At 40.7% G+C, this 15,115-nt stretch overlaps 1 protein-coding gene across 2 annotated transcripts in view; it reads right to left on the bottom strand.

The window, feature by feature from the left end:
* Positions 1–15,115, bottom strand: part of FAM234A (family with sequence similarity 234 member A) — a 109,846-nt gene that overhangs the window by 72,882 nt on the left and 21,849 nt on the right. For both annotated transcript variants that reach the window (XM_030212069.1, XM_030212070.1), the window contains exon 3: positions 685–801. In XM_030212069.1, the coding sequence (XP_030067929.1) occupies positions 685–801 (117 nt within the window). The remainder of the gene's footprint in view (positions 1–684; positions 802–15,115) is intronic.

Below are 15,115 nucleotides of genomic sequence, written 5' to 3'. Positions count from 1 at the left end.
TGTTCTCAACTGAGTGAGCTTCTTCATGAACAAGTTCTTTAACTCTTTTATAGCACAAAAATGATCTGACCTGCAGAGGAAATTAGTTTGTGGCTCTCAAGGATCAAATAAGCACAATTCTGATCTCTGGCATTTCCACACAACTTGGCGAGTCAAGTGATCTGTTTTGATTTTAGATGCTGATCTGATAACATTACATTTTGGGGATCAAGAAGACATTTTAAATGGGGACAAAGGGGCCCTTTTTACTAAGGCGTGTAGGTGTCTATGCACGTCAAATTGGCGCTACCGCGTGCCCAGGCAGTAATTCCATTTTTGACACACATACAAAACACGCAGTAGAAAACTTTCCACCGTGTGGCGCTTACCTGGCAGTAATCGGCAGTGTACAGTGCTGATGATTACTGCCCGGTTAACGTGTGAGACCTTACCGCTAAGTCAATGGCTGGCGGTAAGATCTCATGCTGAAAATGGACACACGTTGATTTTAATTTTGCCTACACCAGCGCAGGCCATTTTCTGGCGCACCTTAGTAAAAGTGCCCCAAAATGAGCTGTAACACAGTTTTGTTTTGCCCCATTCAGATCATTCAGAGGAGCTGTTAGAGCAAGACTGACTGTATTAAATATCCAGAAATGAGTCTTGCATACTCAAAAATTATTTTTAAACTAAGAAATTAGTTACCTTCATCTGAGCAAGATCTATTGCTGCTACTGCTGCCATTGGAAGCTCTGAAAACGAAAATAAGATCCTGAACTTTGTCCTCATTCACATCTTCCACAGCCAAAAACTTGTATGTCACTGTTAAAATATAACATGCTTTCAGATGAATATGGTAGAAATACAAGTCCACATCAGATGTAACATACACAGTCATGCATTAATGTAGGTTTTCATCATAAGGAGGAAAGAGATTATCACCACATCTCAAACATGACTCATCTACTAACACATCAACTGATTAGATCTCATTTGTTAAAAAGATAATTTGATAGATGAGAAGAGGGAGGGAACAACTCTAAGGATCATCTTGCTTGTCCATTCTACCCGCCTATGGGAACTCTGGTGTTATCTTCTCTCCCCCACTATTATGAAACCTGGATCAACAGAAGAGTTGAAAAAACAATGCGGTATTCTCCAGGACTAAAATGACTACCAGTGCTCTGTAATACTTGAATGCATACATTTTGCTCTTATTATCCATGCAAAAAGGCTATATCTCATGCATATGTACAGGGGATAGTGCTGGACAGACTTATACGGTCTGTGCCCTGAAAAAGACAGGTACAAATCAAAGTAAGGTATACACAAAAAGTGGCACATATGAGTTTATCTTGTTGGGCAGACTGGATGGACCGTGCAGGTCTTTTTCTGCCGTCATCTACTATGTTACTATATAATGGATTTCTAAATACTATGCAATGCTTCACTTGGTTGGATGTTACCCATCTTATTTACCATTGGTGTTCCTTTCCTATTTTATCTTCATTATATCTTTGTTTGTAAACCACCTTGACCTGTTTGCCATCAAGACTTCACAATAAACAAACATAAAAAGAGAAAAATACAAAATCAGTGGGCACAGAATGGAGGTAAAGTTGGGTTGGCTAGCTTACAATCCTAAAAGTTGTAAGGCCATATTAGGCTGCCATGATTACAGCCCTAGCAGAACTAGAGTAACCTGAATGGAGCAGAAGTTATAACCCAAATAAGTGGGACAACTGTGTCTGGCTTCTGAGGAAGCTGATTGGAAAACAGAACAAGCTCCCTATATAGAAATTACATAGTAGCAGAATACATCACTTCAATCACACGTGAAAAATCACAACAAACCCTCACCAAATAAAGAATAAAGATCACAGATTAGAAAAAAAAAATAAAGCAGACAAAATTGGAACAAGAAACCCTAAGACACCAAACTTTCCATGCAATGCTATGCTGAAGAAATAGACACACATATGTATTTCCTCCTGAACTGGGCAAACTACCAAGACAGATGTACACTTCCTGAAGCTGAAAGATAAAAATCAAAAGACTTCCTACAAACAAATGCACAGGAAACACTCTTGTGTGAAACTGTAGAAACAGCAACATGCATTACACTGCCACCAGACCAGAAACTGACCGAGGACAAATCAAACTGGCACCAGAATCTAAGAATTATTGTCCTTTTTGTTCTTCTTGTATCCTGTACTTTTATCTTAGTGATAACAGTATATGGTAAATTTTTTCCTATTTTTATTACTTGATGTATTACTTTGTCAACATGTTATCAATTGACTATGGCAAAAAGTTAACTGATTCTGCTCTGATCTGTCCACTTAAGTCTCATCCCTTCTCCCCTGTCCCATCACTTTCCTAATAATTCCTTGCATCCCGTTTGCTTTTTTTGGCCCCCGCCACACACTGGGCAGAAGATTTCAGTGTATTGTCTACAATGATACCTAGATCTTTTTCTCGAGTGCCGAATCCTAAGGTGGATTCTAGCATCAGATGATTCGGATTATTCTTCCCAATGTGCATGACTTTGCATTTGCCCACATTAATGTAAACAAAACCAATACAAAGCCCCAATTTCCCCTCCCCCCAATCCCTTCTTATAAAAACATACAGGTACATGAAAACTGAGTAGGCCATGGCTGAACTCTTTGCATCAAGGGCCAGGGCATAGAAAAAAAAAAAACAGAAACCCCACAGTTCAACCCTCTACTCTCTCTCTCTCCTTCCACCTGCCATATAAGTCCCAAGTTTTGGTACAGTGATGCAGTCTATTCCGTTACAAAGATAAGTTTGGTCATTCCATACACATTGCCCTGAATCAAACCAAAATTCCCTCACAACTTTTAGTCTTGATCCCGAGTCAATCTAGATACATATAGCAAAGAGGATTTTGGAAATATCTTGTGCTATCACAGATTCTGAAGCATATACTTGGTGAACTATAATTCTTGGATGATTTTCTGGCCTTACAGTTCTCATGCTAACAAGAAAGATTACTCAAAGGGTAAAAGTCACAGTATTAAATGCTGTGCAGCAGCTAATGGAAAGATTAAAGAAGCTGGAGACTGAAGAAAAAAATATCAAGCTCTAAGATGAAATAGTGAAGGAGTAACAAAGACAGAGAGGTTTTCAGCCAATATGAAATCACCCAAGGATGGAGAGCTGCTCAGTGTCTTTCAGGACTTGTGAATGGGGAAAGTCTGCTGCCAACTGGGTTTTCATGATATCCAAGTATGCAAATGTATCTAATACAAATTTATTTTGAATATCTTAAAAATCTAACTCATTGTGGAGTCACATGGGCAAGTCTGGACATTTGACCAGTACATCACGTATCTAACATGCTTAGAACAGCCTAGTCAGATAGGTGTGCATATGAAGCTTTAATTTAGTAAGACAAGATTGATCATGGCTGGTTCAAACGGTAAAGTTTACTGCAGACTGTTCAGCAATGGTCGGTCACACTCTTACACAGCAGTGTTTCCCAGTCCTATTCTGGAGGCACATTTACAAGCGTAAATAGCTGGGACATAGAGATTAAGGGGGCATGTTCCAGGTGAGCCAAAAATTATGCATATATTGCCTCTACTTTACAATGGAAATACACATTTTAAAAAACTGCCCAATTTTGTTGTTTTTCATCTTTACTCAATTGGCTTTTCCACCACCTGGGGCACAAACAGGTTTCATAAAAGTGTTTCAGCAAGGGCTTTAAATGGGGGATTAAGGGGGTAATTTTCTTTAATCCTACATTTTGTATTTTTGCTTCATAAGTAACCAAAACAACAAGAAAAAAACTTCTGTGCCTTCACAAGTTAATTGGCACCCCTTATATTGTATATATAACTTTTTTTTTCTTTTTGAAAACTGGGCCACTGCTTTTTTTTTCTACTTCTAAATGTGTAAAATTGCTGCTTCCATTGTATGTGCTAAATACACATACACTGTCATCCTTGTGTGTTCTACAAAATGACTCCAAAGAAATATGGCTGCCTGACCTCGCTATCTCATTCTCCATGTCGAGCCCTTATGCAAAAAAGGACTTAATGTCAGAGTTTCAGGATTGCTACAACAAATATACTTGGGATGGATATGAATATGCCGGGTCTCCAAATCAGGCAAATCTTTCTCATTAATATTCAATACAGGCCAGTTGTGTAGGGCAGTATTTCCCAGTCTTATACCTAAGTGCTGAAGGTCCCCTAATACATCCAGGCAAGGTTGTCAGAAGTCCAGGACTGGAGGTCAGCAACTTGAGAGCTTTGCATACTTCTTTGTATGTACCCAAATTCTGGGTTTTCCTAGAAGCCCCTTCCTGCTCTTAGGCTTGCTCCCTAGCTCCCAGATATATTTCCTTGGAGTTTCTTGTTTTGCTCCCTTCTACGTGGTGGGCCAATTAGCTTGGATCTGACCAAAGAAGTCTATTCCAGTTATTTCTTCTTTGGTGCTCTTACACAAAGCACTGTCCAAAACATGATTGTTGGTACATAAATACAAACAAAGTAATGACTACAAAGGATCAGAGAACAGATAGAGTTTTAGCCGAACTTTGAAAAACTGCAGATAAAGGAAAAACTGAAGTTAGGTGGGGGAAGGTGTCCCACAAGCAGAAGAATGAATGGAAACAGAATTCTGACCAAGGACAGAAACTCACAACCAGAGTAGTGTTGGAAAACAGATGAAGCATGTTAGAAAAGTTGTAAGTGAGGGAGGCTGAAGGAGTGAATACATTATAAAGAGGGAAAACTAGATGTCTGAAATAAGTATGAGCAGAAACTAGAAGTCTGTGCAGACTATAAAAGAGTAAGGTGGTAAGAGAATGGCAAGGGAGATTAAAGATTAATCTACCTGGAGAGATGCCCAGGAGAGGATAGAAGTCCAGCCAAGAGTAAACTGGCATAAATGATGCAAGAATTTATTATTTTATTTATTGCATTTGTATCCCACATTTTCCCACCTCTTTGCAGGCTCAATGTGGCTTACAATACATCACGAATGGTGGAAATATATAAGAAAATAGACATGTAGTATTACAGAAGGATCTTGGGTACCATGATAATAATAAGACATCATCATAGTAGTGTAACAAGCAGATGTTATAAGACAATTCTGGATATATGTGGAGGAGTTCACATTTGCTGATTTTTGTGGTATACCTTGTTAAAGAGATGGGTTTTCAGTAGTTTGCGGAAGTTAGTTAGTTCGTAGATCGTTTTTTAAGTTGCGCGGCAGCGCGTTCCAGAATTGTGTGCTTAGGTAGGAAAAGGTTGACGCATGCGTTAATTTGTATTTTAGACCTTTGCAGTTGGGGAAGTGAAGATTAAGGAATGTGTGGGATGATTTTTTAGCATTCCTGGGTGGTAAGTCTATCAGGTCTGACATGTAGGCTGGGGCATCTCCGTGAATGATTTTGTGAACTAGGGAGCGTATTTTGAACGTGATGCGTTCGTTAAGTGGGAGCCAGTGTAGCTTTTTTCGTAGGGGTTTAGCACTTTCATATTTTGTTTTACCGAATATGAGTCTAGCTGCAGTGTTCTGGGATTAGACAAGAGACAGAATGGTAAATAGCCTTTAAAGACAGAGCAATGCAGAATATGAAAGTTAGGTGGGAGACAAGGATGTCACCTACATTTTTACAGGGAAAAAAAACAGGTTAGAACACGCTTAACATCTAATATTTCCATGAAGGCACAGGGCAGTGGTTCCAGCTCTAACAGCAATGGTATAGTTAAAGTATTGCGTTTCTAAGGCAGCCCTGCATGGAATGGAGCATTGCACCGATCCTGAAAATGAAGGTCCCTTGAGCACTGGGAATTAAATTGGGTTAGTAGTGAGCATTATTAATATGCTGGTAGATCTTTTTTTTTTTTATGTGGACGCTGTATTTTTCACACTGTAATGGAGAATTTTTCTAAGTATCAGAAGTGTGCCAGAAGATAGGAGAGAAATCCTGAGTGGTGTAGAACGAGTGGAAGTAAATAGATTTTTTACTTGTTTCATAAATACAAAGACTAGGGGACACTTTGAGGAAGTTACATGGATAAACTTTTAAGATAAAAAGGAGGAAATACTTTTTCACTCAACGAATAGTTAAGCTGTGGAACTCTTTGCCGGAGGATGTGGTGACAGCTGTTAGTGTATCTGGGTTTAAAAAAAGGTTTGGACAAATTCTTGGAGGAAAAGTCCATAGTCTGCTATTGAGACAGATATGGGAAGCAACTGTTTACCCTGGGATTTGTAGTATTGAGTGCTGCCATGGGTTTCTGCCAGGTACTTGTGACCTGGCTCGGCCACTGTTTGGAAAACAGGATACTGGGCTACAAGGATCATTAGTCTGACCCAGTATGGCTACTCTTATGTACTTAACCTGTAGTGCTTAGCAAAGTCACCGCCCTGCAAATCTTCTCAGGGGCCACCCCACTAGGGTTCTATAAAACCTAGATATACATCCCCTCCCGCTAGCGCCATTCATAGCCCATTCCAATGGGGTTTCCTGTAAGCGGAGGTCCACTAAGGCCCTTCTCCGCAAAAAAAAAAAAAAAAAAAAAAGAAAATTCAATAAACTTGTCTATAACAAAAATGGCTCTTGGGCTATAACACGTACTCCTCTTCTAGGTCAGAAAAGAGAAGTATCTGATCCTCCTCTATCAAATGCCCAAGTTGTGTTAGCCCATGAGTCTCCCAAGTTCTATAACAGGGGGGAGGGATTCCTCTGCCACAGAAAGAGGTGTTGCTCTAAAGTTGCTGGGGGGGGGGGGGGGGGGAAATGTGACAGCATCTGAATCCACAAGGTAAGAGTAACACATAGAGATTAACAATAAAGTCAGCTTTCATTTGTTTTCACTGTCATTCATGGTAGCCTCCACAATGGGGGATCCCCCATTAGTCCCTGCTCTAAACGTACCCAGCTTTAATGATTATACCTCTGCCAACTCAGAACGTTTTCAACTGAGTGGCTACATAATAGTGTCACAAATGTGGGACCACAATCCCCCCCCCCCCCCCCAATCTATCAGAAGATGCATAACAGCTCTTTGAACCCTTGGGGGTTTAAGTCACCAAACATAGCAAAAGACTCTATGGTGTAAAATCCATTAAAAAAAATGCGCAGGTAGGAGGGATTGGGAGAACCGTAAATGAGTATAAAGCTTTGGGCAATACTATAATTTTTTTTTTATTGAATTTACTTTATTACAGTTCAAACAGAGATAATGAAATACATATAGCAAAGACAAGTTTTACCCTGAAATAAACTAATGTCTTAATATAGACAAAGGCAAAATATATATATATATATATAATTACTTCGACCAAAAGAAATTTTTGTAATACGATCCAAGAGTAGGAAAGTGAATTTAAATGTAACAATCAGGAAAATAAAAGAAAATGTGAATACTGCTCCTCAGAACTTCTTCTCAAGCCTATCTTATGCAGTATGCGTCTGTGGTTCAACTATTACCACTACTTCCTCTCTATGTAACAAAAATTCCTCTAAATGTTTTGGTTCAAAAAAATTGAAAATGTATGGATTGATACAATACACAACAAATACAGGGAAATTTCAACACAAAATTAGCTCCAAGAGCCAGGGTTCTCGCTCGCAAGCCGAGGAACGCCCTTGTGTCTCTTCTGAGTTTCCTTAGAAAGGTCAGGATAAACTCTAAATTTTAGAACCAAAAAATAAGGAGTCCAAATGTCTAAAGGAAAGTTTTAGAACAGCATTCCTGTCCATTTCAAAGGCAAAGGTTACCACCAATGTGCTTTTTTGAGTAATTACTTCCAACAATGACTCTAGGAACTCTGTCAAGTTCATACCCTCTCTCCTGTTTGTGCAGGCAAAGCTCCTCCACCTCTCTTTTTATTAAACTGTAGATATTGTGCTCGCACAATAGGGGAAAGAGATTCACTTGGCATTCCCAATGTTTCCACCAGATATTTCTTCATCATTTCAATTGATGGTGGAAAATTAGTCTTAAGTTTAATTTTCTTACTTGGTTTTCCAGGTATTCTAAACGACGAAACATATAGTTCCGATCTCTAATAGTAGTCTGACTTAACGTTTCTAAAGATTGTAACTTTGTCCCCATTTGATTTAATTGGGAAGCTTGATGAGTGGTAGTCAGATTATGAAAGAACAGCTTCCGAAAGAACTTTTATTTCAAGCGCATTTTTTTTCAATCGTTGTTGAAAGAGAGGAATGAAGTGAATAAGTTAAATCCCAGAGTGACTCAATCGTCACCACTGCAGGTCTCTCCTTAACACCCAAAATAAACACAGGAGGCGGTTCAATGTACTTACAGTTTGTAGTAGCAAAATTTGCAAAGGAAATTGTTCTCCCATTGTTACCGTTCTGAGAGCTCCCTGCAGAGCGGGCTGGTTCCCTCCCTCTGCCTCCGCAATGCCCAGTGGGCTCCGTGCTATAGGACCTTTCTCCGCTCGAAATCCTCCCGGCTGCGGGGGGGGGGGGGGGGGGGGGGGGGGGGGGGGGGCAGTGCGCTGCATGGGGCTTAAAGAAACCCCCGTTAATACTGCCATCTAACGCCACCACGTTAGCTCCAATAGGAGAAGAAGTCTGTCTGGGGGTGGACGTCAACCCGAATTGCTCCAGCGTCGGCTGTTGCTGAGGAATCGATCCAGTGCTGACTGAGGGAATCTCCCGCCCTTTACCCCTCCGTTTCCCCATTTTCCAAGGGCTCACAGAGAACCTCACAGCCTAAGTTTGAAGCGAAATTCAAGGTGCGTCCTACGCAGTAAACATACACGGCCATCTTGGATCCCCCCCAGCAATACTATCATTTTAATGACATGTGTCCTGCCCAGTCCATCACTCTATGCCTCCCCATGAAGTTTTCAGCAAAGCTGGTAAGCTGGCCTTGAAAAAAAGTCTCAGGATCCACCATTAACTGGACCCACAAATAATGCAAGGTACAGCAAGCCAACGTAAAGGGGTACCCCTTCTTGATCTCAACCAGTTACCCATCTCCGACTATTGAATTCAAATTTCTGAGTTGTCCATGTTTGCTTTAAACCCAGTAATGTATTTATTTATGACATTTATACCCCACATTTTCCCATACAACTTTGAGTTCAATGTCCAAATCCTTCCATACCCCTCCAAAGTTATCATCACACCCACTAGGGACTCCGGTAGAGCGGCCAAGGTGAACAGTATATCATCAGCAAACAATAACAGTTTATTCTGTCCCCCTCCCCCCCCCCACTCGACGCCTTGTATATCAGCACACTGAATAACAAACTGAGCCAGGGGCTTCATCGCCAAGGCAAACAGGAGCGGGGATAACACACAACCCTGTCTTGTCCCCTGTGCCAATTCAAAACTCTTTGTATAGGTTCCATTGATTTGCAGTCTAGCCAAAGGTTTCGTGTGGAGAAAGCTTTATCCGATTTAAATATTGTGTAGAAATCTCAAAGTTTGACAGAGTCCGGAACAAATAAGCCCAGGAGATTGTCTTCTCAGTGTCTATGCCAAAGATCTCTCAGGGAGCTCAAAGCTAAACCCTGATGAAGGCCATTCTGCAGAAATCCCAAAATATGGGGATCAGAGACTTCTAGGGACTGTTCCCTGCACCAGGACTCAAAAACATGCCAAAACCCTGACATAAGCCAGGACGTAGAGGATTTCCTGGAGCGGAGCAACATAGAGACTACACAGGGGAGAAACTATACTTCTCTATATGCCTCCTCTCAATTGTCAGACTAAGTCAAAAGGGATCCAGGTCTTCCATTTCTACCAGCCCCTGCTGGAGCAGGCCTCAACCCCTGGGCAGTGGAAGAGGCTCCTCCAACAGGGCCAGTGAGGCAGTTGGAGTCACCAGCAGGACTAGATAAGGGTGGCTTGCAATCCTGCGCAACGGACAGCCTATCAAAGACCACGGAGGAAAGATGTAGGGGAGCTCCTCCAATGGCCAAGGTTGAACCAGAGCATAAATCCCTCGAAAGTCTAGCTCCCTGCATCAACTGAAGAAGCCCTCCGCCTTTGCATTCACTCTGAACGCCATCAGGCTGAATTGCGGAGGACTCCAGTGGTCCACAATAACCTGATAGGCCTGCTGCCCCAGCTCCCATTCTTCTGGATTTAGAAGACAGCGGCTGAGATAGAACACCTACACACTGTTCTTGCCCACAATACGGACTGCTGAAAAACTGCAGACGGCTGTCTAACCACTGATGAGGCTCACTGCCTCCAGGGTCACCCTGCATTTTGGATTGTTCCAGAAAGCACCCCTGCTTATACCAGTGATTTCACTGGTAGAATTCAGTTATCTCTACCTCCACATGGCTCTTAGTCATGGGATCGGAGGTAGTGTATTGTTATGGATTAAAAACTGGTTGAAAGATAGGAAACAGAGAGTAGGGTTAAATGGTCACTATCCGCAATGGAGAAGGGTAGTTAGTGGGATCCCTCAGGGATCTGTGCTGGGACCATTGCTTTTTAACATTTTCATAAATGACCTGGAGGTGGGGGTAACGAGCGAGGTTATCAAATTTGCTGATGACACAAAGTTGTTTAAGGTTGTCAAATCGCGGGAAGATTGTGAAAAGTTGCAAGATATTGCGAGACTAGGAGACTGGGCGTCTAAATGGCAGATGGCGTTCACAATGTGAGCAAGTGCAAAGTGATGCATGTGGGAAAGAGGAACCCAAACTATAGCTACGTCATGCAAGGTTCAGCGTTAGGAGTCACAGAACGAGAAACGGACCTGGGAGTCATCATTGATACGTTGAAATCTTCTGCTCAGTGTGCTGCTGCGGCTAAGAAAGCAAATAGAATGTCAGATATTATTAGGAAAGGGATGGAAAACAAAAATGAGGATATTATAATGCCACTGTATCGATCCATGGTGCGAACGGACCTAGAGTATTGTGTTCAATTCTGGTTGCCACACCTCAAAAAATATAAGAGTGGAATTAGAAAAGGTGAAGAAGGGCGACAAAGATGATTTAAGGGGATGGGACGACTTTCCTATGAGGAAAGGCTAAAGCGGCTGGGGCTCTTCAGCTTGGAGACAAGGCAGCTGAGGGGTGATATAACAGGTATATAAAATGATGAGTGGAGTGGAAAAGATAGATATGGAGCATCTGTTTACACTTTCCAAAAATACTAGGACAAGGGGTATGCAATGAGGCTGGAGTGCAGTGTTTAAAACAAATAAGAGAAAATTTTGCTTTACTCAGCGCGTAATTTGACTCTGGAATTCGTTGCCGGAGAATATGGTTAAGGCGGTTAGCTTAGCAGAGTTTAAGAAAGGTTTGGACGGCTTCCTAAGGGAAAAGGCCATAGAATGTTATTAAATGGACGTAGGGAAAAATCCACTAATCCTGGGACAAGCAGTATAAAATGCTTTGCTCCGTGGATCTTGTCGGGTGATTGTGACCTGGATTGGCCACTGTCGGAGACATGGTGCTGGGCTAGATGGACCTTTGGTCTGTCCCAGTGTGCCAATGCTTATGTCTTAACTACCCAATCATGCAAAACAGTGTAGCTGACACAAAGGCTTAGATGTTTATTCCCTATTATAGAAAGGGGTATGAAAGATTATGGTGCTGGGCTAGATGGACCTTTGGTCTGTCCCAGTGTGTGCCGATGCTTATGTCTTAACTACCCAATCATGCAAAACAGTGTAGCTGACCCAAAGGCTTAGATGTTTATTCCCTATTATAGAAAGGGGTATGAAAGATTATGGTGCTGGGCTAGATGGACCTTTGGTCTGTCCCAGTGTGCCGATGCTTATGTCTTAACTACCCAATCATGCAAAACAGTGTAGCTGACACAAAGGCTTAGATGTTTATTCCCTATTATAGAAAGGGGTATGAAAGATTATATGTCCAAAAAGATGGATGTTGGGATTTAGACCTGTTATCCAATATGTCAAGGTTTCAGAAAAAAGTGTTCCTATTGAGCAATGCTCCACTGGAGGGGTAAGGGGGGTTACCTACTTAATCCTGTAGTGGTTGGTGTCCTCTCTGAAAGCAAAATAGCAAGGGATACCAGACTCTGTGCCAGAACATTCATGTTTCTAAAATGGCTGACAAACGTTTGTGTTATACCAAATAACATTTACGTTGTCATTTCATAACATATTTTTGTGTGCTGCCACAGAGATGTTACTTATATTCTTGTGCTGCCCCCTTGATATTTTAGATGCTCATCTTTCTAAAGTGGATATTCCTGCTGCACATAGCCAGTGCATAAACGTCCATTTTTCCAGGTATTTTAAGACAGGATGTCTATTGGAAGATCCTGTTCTAAGATACTAGCGTAACTTGAGATGCATAAATACAATGGGAAATGCAAAAGCGCTACTTCAGAAACCATACTAGAAAGGCAGTATAGCAAAACGGTATAATAAAATAAGGAGAGATGAACTAAAATCCAAGGATGAAAGATTAATCTACTGTCCTGCAACTATCAAAGACAAGATGGTTCACAATGAATATAAAAAAAAAAAAAAAAAAAAAATTAAATGGTAAAAACAGACAAGATTCTTTAAGAGCTGGAAACAGTTACACTGTCTCAGTCAGCTGTGAATTTCTGACAGGAGAAAATTCTATATAGAAAGACACAATAAAGCAGCACATCTCATTTACTAGAAGCACTGTGCACACTGTAGCGTCACTGTACCGGAAAAGCACTGGGATGAGGACCCTAAAGAGAATTATGAAGGATGAAGACTTACGATCACCTGGGATATCCTCATTCTGACTGATAAAAAGCTTAATGTATGGGAACTGTGCATGGTGGTAAAGGAGAAAAGCATCAGAAAGGCACCAACTATAGAGGGGTCAGTTCCAAGCAATTATTCTGTGAAATCAGGTGGAGAGGGAGAAGATCCTCCAATACCAAGAAATATACATCAGAAACCAAGAAAATGTGGCATAAAGATGCAGAACTATTTCCCACTATATTAGGAGTCATGGGCTTGATTTAGAAGAAATTTTCAAGCACACCTGTATAAGTTGCCTTTACAAATCACATATGTTCTTCACAAGGAGGCTCTTGGTGGTAAGGATGCAAATGCCACAGCAAACACTGGCAGTAAATTTGAGAAACTAAGATCATACTCCATATGTCCAAAGCTGTCCACTCTGAAGACTTCACTTACCTAGGAACCAAATGGTGGCACTCCTTATTTATTTGTTGCATTTGTACCCCACATTTTCCTACCTCTTACCACCCAAAATAAGAAATATACAGGAATATATTAGATTCTGCAAAATCCTCAAATCGTTCCTGTTCAAACAAACCCTCACAAAGAACAACCATATCTCAAACTATTAATTATTACCTGAATCGATTATTACTCTATTTACCATTAACTTTCTCTTTGCTTCATGTACAATTTCTCATTCATAATAGATTTTCTAAATGTTAAACATCCATAGCTATCCTAGTATGTTTATGATACTGTATTGTAAAATTGGATTCTTACAACAAATTACTTTCTTATGCATTATTCTTTGTTATCTATCCTATACTACTAAACTTGTTTGGGATAATGTGGGATATAAATATCATAAATAACTAAATTAAATATGCTCCGACTTAGGAGTGAGGTTTATTTGCTGTCATGGTATGTGCAAAATTAACCCATTCGGAGACACTATCCTTGTGAGAGGAGATTGAAACGGGGGGGGGGGGGGGGGGGGGGAGAAAAGGAAGGTCAGAGAGAACAGGGACAGAGAAGGACTGATTGACTGAGTGTATACCCCAAAAATGTAAGAGCCCCAAAGACACAGCTGGCTAAATGCATACAACAGAAAAAAAAATGTAAGAGCACTTTCAAGTCTAGTAAGCTGTTTGTGACCCACCAGTTCAAAGGGCTTGAAGAGATATGAAAGGACAAAGAACAAGTGATAGTGGGACACAGGTAGGGATTTTGAACACTAGAACTACAAGAGCAGGTTAGAAATACTGACAGAAGTCAGAGAGGGGAAACATAAGAGGTAAGAGGTGAAGGGTAACATGAATAAAAGGACATCAGTACAGAGTATGAGGAAATAGCTGCTTTCCTCCACCCTCTCTGATACTTCTCCTTTCCTCTATCTGCCTCTCCTCCTATAACTCTATCCCTCCTTTCCTTCTTTTTGTACTTTCATCTACTTCCTCCCTCCTGTTTCTCCTCTTCTCACTTTCATTCTTTTAGTTTTTTGTTCTTTTAGCTCTTGCCTTTCTTTTCTCTTTGTCCTCTTCACTTTTTACTTTCCTTTTCCATTTTGATTCAGTTCCCCTGAATCCATTTTCAGCATGTAAACAGGAGGAGGTATCATGTCATCATCTGGCCTATATGGGCCATTTCCTATTACTCTTCAAATGTCCTGTTTTGAGACTGGCTACAGTCCCCATCAAAGGAGAGCCCTGTAATGTGCAACTCACTTGAATAAATCAACTGCACATTAATTTTATATTAATGGCATATATAGCCTGCCAAAAGGTTAAAGGTTCAAAGCAGATTCCTGGGACTGGGAACCAAGGGACTCGGGTTCAAATTCTACTTCAGCTTTTTTTTTTTTTTACGTTAACAACCCACCAGGGACAGAACAATATCTACTGTATCTGAATATATAAGACACATGCAAGCCTAAAAGCTATTGAAGTGGTGTACATTCAGGTACAGTACATATTTTTCTGTTCCTGGAGGGCTCAAGTAACGGGAAAAAAAAAAAAAAGACACAAAGAGCTGAAGTGGGATTTTAACCTGGGTCTCCTGATTCCCAACTCACTGCTCTCTAAACATAAGGCTACCCCTCCACTCTGCATGGACATGTGGGGCCATTTTATAAGATGCTCAAAAAAAAAAAAAAAAACTAATCCCAAGTTTCACTGGTATGATTCCTAGCTGATGATAAAAACCAGAAAAATGTATTCATACAAATTTATATATATATATATATATATATATATATATATATATATATATATATATATATAGACAGACCACCAACGGGTGACATAGCACTTCATTCATTGGGCTGCTCTCTCTTGTGATACAGTGCAACAATGTGCTATTAGCCCATGTTTCTTGTTTTCCCCTTTCACAAAACAGGTGTTCATGCTGGACATTTCCAGTACATGGACACTCATCTCACATGTATT

Source organism: Microcaecilia unicolor, chromosome 8 (genome assembly GCF_901765095.1).
Source record: "Microcaecilia unicolor chromosome 8, aMicUni1.1, whole genome shotgun sequence".
Taxonomy (NCBI): Eukaryota; Metazoa; Chordata; class Amphibia; order Gymnophiona; family Siphonopidae; genus Microcaecilia; species Microcaecilia unicolor.
Note: the sequence above shows the minus strand (reverse complement) of the source record. Positions and strands in the feature narration are given on the sequence as shown.